This window comes from Sphaeroforma arctica, assembly GCF_001186125.1.
Source record: "Sphaeroforma arctica JP610 unplaced genomic scaffold supercont1.51, whole genome shotgun sequence".
Taxonomy (NCBI): Eukaryota; class Ichthyosporea; order Ichthyophonida; genus Sphaeroforma; species Sphaeroforma arctica.
The window spans coordinates 110079-116885 of NW_014040507.1; the positions used below are offsets into that span (position 1 = coordinate 110079).

Here is a 6807-nt window from a genome sequence, read left to right on the forward strand (position 1 = left end):
TGTGCTTTACACGCATTGATTGACCTTTGGAATTTGTTCTAGTTATTTACAAGTCTCTCTGTACACATCGACCGACAGAGACGAATGGGCACAGAAGGCAAGGTTGACCCTTCCTTCCCCCCCCAACCTAGCGGTTATGCCGCATGTTGCCGGTACAGATGCTTGCGTGCGGAAATGATCGGTTCAATCGGGAGAGGTGAATTCCCATGCTCTCCAATTTCGCCCTAGTGAAAGAAAATCCGAGCACTACCTTGTCGAAAGAGACTTCCACACATTTTGCTATCTTATAATATTTTGGTGTAAATCAAATTTGTGCGTGCTCTTTAAGTATTTTTAACTCCGAAATTAATGAGCAATCCTTCAATACTACTAGTGCAAACGTTGCACCAAATAGTCCACTCAATGCAAGTGGAGAACATTCAGAACCGGGAATGGTCGCTTCTATAAGTTGCGCAATACCGGCGTATCATCGATATATGTGATTTAACCGTAGAATTTAATTACATTCACATCAAGTTGAAGTAAACCCAGCAGCGGCAGATGGCGACGCCGTGGTGGTGAGCAGCGTCGGTGCGATACGTGATCGCTTTTTGTTTGCAAACCCCTCCTTATCTACGTGCACTGTCTCTCTCTTTTCAGTACGACATACCGGCGAGTCACCCATCCGAAGTGGAGGTGCGCAATTGGACTCCTTACTTAAATCTAAATTCACGGGTGTGATTAGTGTTGGCGCAATCCTCTTCGGGGTCGTGGAACCCACACGTTTGCGATCGGTGGGTGCTCGTTTGTTACTTTGTGCATGTGCTTGATTTTGGGCAGTTGTCATGTTGAGAGTATCTACAGGGGCATGCGCAGATACTTCACACTGTTTGAGCGTTTGCGTGTCGTCCTGAGTTTGCTGTGGGGACTGATCAACTTCACCTGCCTGCGGTTGGCTAGAAGGCAACTGTGTAGTAGATGGTGAGGGTAGCAACGTGGGTGCGATGCGTTTAGGGGCGGACGTAGACCCGCTGGTGTTGACGACCGTAGGCTGTATCCTACGCGGCGTTGGTGCTGGCGTGGGTGTAGGTGTAGGTGTCGCCGCAGTATTCGGGTTTTTAGTGTCGCTTAATGCTGATTTGTTGACGGTGATAACCTTGGCATCTGCGCTCATATAAGCTTTCCCTTCGTTTTGTGGTAATTCAGCATCTGCATTTGACGAAACATGAGCATCTTTAAAGTGATGCGGATGGGTGCACAGAAGTCTAGGAAAATATACACACATTATCAAATTTAATCGACTGCCCAAGATCGCTTTGCTTGCAGATTAAATCGAAAACCTGAATCGAAATTTTATCAATGACAAATATTTTGATAACTCAAAAAATAAATTCCAACCACCTTTTAGATCAAATCGGAAGATACAAAGGAACTGTACACTCAATCTACCACAATTTACCCTGTAATGATGCCGCTGTCGGCGATGGATCAGATTGGAAAGTACCAGCTGTTACGGTGTCGATACTTGTGGCGTCGATGGCGGATTTGAGCGTGACCACATTTCCCAATTCTCCATCAACAAATGAGAGGATGGAACAATATCCATCTTGTGATGAAATAACTACAGTATTTCCATCCATAGACCTACGGACCAAAACACAAATTTATATTCAATGTAGGATGCATGCTGTTGCGAATATGGGGCACTCCCAGATGATGGCGTGCGAAGATGATTATAAATTGGAAGAGCGATGAAAACTAATTTGATACAGATCAAAACGCTGGAACTAAGCTAAAGACACTACCAACACTCGCTCATGATGATACCTAATTTTACATATGCATCCTATTGGTTAGATGCATACGTATACATACGCATTTGAATTGAAACATATAAAATAAGGTCTGTTGATAATTCGAATTAAATACAGAATACATGATGCAGGAGTCATGATTAAAAAATTCACGCCCACGCGACATCAAGTACTTACCAAGAAAGGTCCGTTAAAGGTGCATAATGCAAGTCAGATATCATGGCGAATGGAGTAAGTGATTGAGTGTCGTAGAAGATGACTGAATTCACCGTCATCACGGCAAAAATCAGCCGATACGGGAGATCTATCAGGGAATTCACTGGGCCTAGGGGAGGAATAATGAAACGGCTTAGTCGTGGATAGTGTGGACAGAATCCTGTTCACTGAGTAGAGCTAAGATGGTTCATGGAGAATTTGATGATTTGGATCTAATCCTATCCGTTCAAAACAGATTCACTGAGTAGAGTTTGAGTAGAGTTCAGGTACATTATTGGGGACGCCAACGATTTGGCGAGTACTTATGTAATCAATTTGAAGTATTCGAGCCGCACAGCGAATACCATCGAGGTACTTCTATAATACCGAGATCCGATGCAAAATGTGTAGGAGGAGTTTTACTGTTGTTGAGTGAGTGGATGACGTCGCAAATATGGGTTTTATTTTGATACGAGTTTACGTGTCTGGGGTCGATAAAGATGTATGATCGTATGATATGACATCGGAACGCGTCATTTTCACACACAAAACTTTTGAATTGGGAATTCAATATGTAATCATCATGCGCAGGATCAAGAGGTCGAGTATTTCCAGGTTAATACAAATGAAAAGAAAAAGGGAAAAAACCCAGAAAAACAGACTCTGATGAAGTGTTCAATTTAATTAGTGACAGTCTCCGCTATGCACAATTGTGGGTGTTCAACTCATTTGTGATACGTTAAAGTGACAATATAGTTTTATACTGGTCGAATGTTGCTATATTTTATTTAAAGAGCAATTTACATGGTGCAGATTTGAAAATTATGGATTGGCTACTATTTATAGATCGAGGATTGATGCGCTTTGAATCCGTTTTGTTAATGTGTATTGAGACTAAAAAAGGTTGAGGGAGGATCATGACCGCCATATTGATATTATCAATTCATTGAACATAAATACATCCATGTCGACAATAGCAAGTGTACCTGTCGAGTACCTAATGAAGTGTATTGCAAGCAGTGATAGGTGCGGACGAGCCTTGTACAACTATATATACCTGTGTGCTTGCTCCGTTTCCTCCTCTCGAAAGCTACGGGGCAAAATTTGATTTCGTTCGATGGTGAATCCATACACGGCGTATTGAATATGGGTCTGATGAAATCAGTGAAGGAAAGAATGATCGTTAGTACATATGCTTCATGAGTGGCACAGGATGCTCTTTTGTGAATTCAACCATGTATATGTATCAGCTTAAGAGCTAGGACAACAATTCGTTGAACAAGTAGCACAAGATGAATAATTTGAAGCACTGCGTACTGATAATCATGTATTAAGATGCGGTGGTGTTTGAGACTTCCATCGCGTCATGGTTGTTGGTATAAAATCGGTGAGACTCCCCAAAGATTATGTCAATACGTGCGGTCAAAATAAAGACCCCCCCCCCTACTTGAAAAAGCATAGAACCGGAAAAGGAGTCATGTCACAGTATCGCGGTGCGGCAACAAACAGCTTTGACAGAGGCAAACGTGTCCATACACAAGATATTTCACTTTTCCAAGGTAAACGCCACTTTTCCCACGTGTTGAAATTTCACCGAAACGACATCTTATGCATATGGGTTACAAAAAGCAATGATATCGACACCCACAATGAGCAATCGAAGAACAACTTACGATGTAAATCCTCTTTTTGCGGCAAAAAAATACGAAGTATTGTTATTTGTGGAAGATACGCCAGGCGTGGTGGCTGCGGGGGTGTGATCTACTCCACAGGGCGTGCCCAGAATTGACCTTTGAGAAATTTCACAAATATGAGATATGAAACGCCAAACGAGGTTCAAACGCCAAAAAAGCATGGGCACGCGATTTGCATTTGTATGTATTTCGACACAAATGAACTTTTAGAATTAGAGGAACAAAGAAACATAATTTCACATTTGAAGCAATTTACTTACCCGTCTGGTGAGAAGTTTAGTCTTCTGAAGTATGACTGGCCTCCATTTTCATCCTGAAACATACGCACCAGCCGTGTCGGAGGTATGGCAGCCTCCTCCACTTTCTTTTTACCGCTGTCTGCGAGTGTGCTTATGTCGGTGTGTGTTGCTGTGCATGAGCAGGTCTCTGCGCAGGCGCATGAGAGTGTCTTCGTACTTTCTACAGTTTGTGAACTCTCCTTCCCCCTCACCCCGCATATACTGCTCGTCGAAGCCGAAGCTGTTTGCGTTTGACTGCTATTGCTTGCAGCCGCGGCATCGCCACCAGCCACTTTCTGCGGGCCATCAGCGATGCCAGTGGCCGTATTCGTACTTCTGTCAATGTCTACGAGTGTACGGTTAACTTTTTCTGCATCTATGATTCCATCTGGATTCATGCTAGGCTCACTACTCGTCGTTGAGTTCGCAGCGGCTAGTTGTATTGCGGTGTTACTTGACTGGGTTGCATCGATGCTCGGCTTTTTAGTCGCATTCGATCTTTGTAGCTTTTTGTCGTCTAATGCAACAAATATGAGAGAGGAGATGCATCCGTAATTTGATATTTTTAGTGAGTCATGCAACAGCTAGGCAGGAGATAGGGCAATTTTCTTCGTCGCTATGTTAGTTGTCAAACTTGGAGGTGGACTCGTGCAGTTGTAAATTATTTCGAGTTCACCAGCCCTTGATCCCGAAGGCTGAAACAAATCTGCAGAGAACCAAACTATGAATCTTCGCTTGACGACATAAAATCAGATTGGTCGCACGGGTAGCATATATGCGGTGTTGTAGACGAATCAGGGCTTCGCTCAAAATAACGAAGTACTCCTCCCTCTGAACCATTCTGATAGCTCTAGGAACGCAAAAAAAAACTAAACACTGTGTGCGAGCATCCATGACGTTGCCCCTAGGCTCGATCAGAACTACAATATTAACTGAACGATCGTCCTGCCGACTATTCCACTGCAAATAGGTTCTACAGACCATACACAGATACATACTTATATCGCTGCATGCCAAAACTTGCTCCGTTGGTAATAGTACCAGTGACAGTAGGCTATACAATAGGAACATATTCAGTGCGACTGGTATAAGGCACAAAGCTGCGACGGATTTGTGCAAGAGATTCACTGACAGAACACACCTTTTGTCAGGTTCGGGGTGCATTGCGGCTGATGTGAGATAATCGCGTGGCTTTTAAAGTCCCAAGATGTTCCATTCTTTTTGAATCGTTTAGAGTACACTCGACAAGTCCTGATAATATAAGTAAAACAGTACGACTTCGATCAGATACATAGCACATCATGAATTTACAGACAATGTATATATTAGGAATTGAATTGGACTATTACATTCAAGGGATGGTACATTAAAATAAATAAGAATTGAACAAACTCGTTGCCTCCGCCCAACGCACACGCAGGTTCACAAGCGGTACATTGATAACATGGTATAACAGGCACGAAACCCCCCCCCCCCGCCAGCCGAACACAACACAACTGTGAAAGTTATGCACAAACCTGCCTGTGCTCTGGATTACTGACTACTGCGTACACCCATAAACCGATTCCACAACTACACCCTTGATACAAGCGCGCAAAAACCTCTTTACACTATACATATTTGCAACGGCTACATTGTACGAACTATTTTCTATGTTTCTACCCTCACTTAATGTTGCCATATATATACAATCTTTACAACTCCAAGCGTACCTGTCACTGCTCTGCGTGGCCAGGAGGTGCCCATCGGGTGACCACGTGACGCCCTGAACGTAGTGCTTGTGGTCTTTGAGGTGCTGCACGGATTTTCCCGCTCGCACATCCCACACGTGCACTGTGTTGTCGATGCTGGCAGACGCCAGATGGCTCGAGTCAGGTGACCAGGCTATGTCGTACACATCTTCAACGTGAGCCCGTAAGAGGTGCACCACCTTCCACGTTTCTTCACCCACCTCAACGTCCGCTTCCAAATTACCCACTACTGTTATATGTGTAAAATATGATTAGTACATAAGTGTATGTAGTTTTGCGGTATATTAGATATCAAGTGTGTTGCACAGTGGTGCATAGTGTGCAATATGCGGGTGGTGGCCACACACGCACACTTTCACACATACGATGCACGCACTCACACTTCCACACAACCAATACACGCACACACTTTTATACATACGATGCACGCACTCACACATACTATACACACACTTTTATACATACGATGCGCGCACTCACACATACTATACACACACTTTTATACAAACGATGCACGCACTCACACTTTCACACATGCAACACACACACATTTTCTGAACACAACCCTTCACACATATGATACACGCATCGCACCTACCGTTGGGCTTGGTGGCATCCACTGGCCGGTCGTCCATCTTCCAAACCACTACCGCGCCATCGTCACCCGCAGACGCGAGAAACTCTCCCGACGGCGAAAACCGCACCGCATTGACACTTTTGGTGTGTCGTGACAGATTAGACAGGAAGGTCACCTGCAGCAGTCCTTCTGCTGATCCCACAGCCTCATTGCGACGCACTCGCCACATCTGTGCGTGTGTAGAATATGCGTCAGCAATGGTGAGTGTCATAGCACGAAAGTGACAACGTAAGCGCAAGGCGGGAAAGGGTACGTGCCTTGGGGATTGGACGCGGGAAATAGTGGAATCATATACGGTGCATATGAACGAGTTCTAACGTAATACACCTCAAGTCTGTAATGGAGGGGAAAGGGTATGTATCTCTAAACAAATATTTCAGAAAATCACTGCTCAATGAACGAGCTATATCATATCTGCTTCGCTGGGCACGTAAGTAGCGATGTCGAGTGTCATTAAAA

The 6807-nt window shown here is 44.1% G+C and overlaps 1 protein-coding gene across 1 annotated transcript; it reads right to left on the reverse strand.

The window, feature by feature from the left end:
• Window positions 1-436: 436 nt before the first annotated feature.
• SARC_01314 (hypothetical protein) lies at window positions 437-6559 on the reverse strand (the record flags this gene model as incomplete). The annotated part of the gene is made up of 9 exons (XM_014304968.1): window positions 437-1212; window positions 1439-1623; window positions 1971-2118; window positions 3046-3140; window positions 3662-3778; window positions 3943-4477; window positions 5102-5211; window positions 5673-5940; window positions 6310-6559. 9 exons carry the CDS (start codon window positions 6557-6559, stop codon window positions 512-514), a joined length of 2409 nt encoding a protein of 802 aa, XP_014160443.1. The 3' UTR covers window positions 437-511.
• Window positions 6560-6807: the final 248 nt, after the last annotated feature.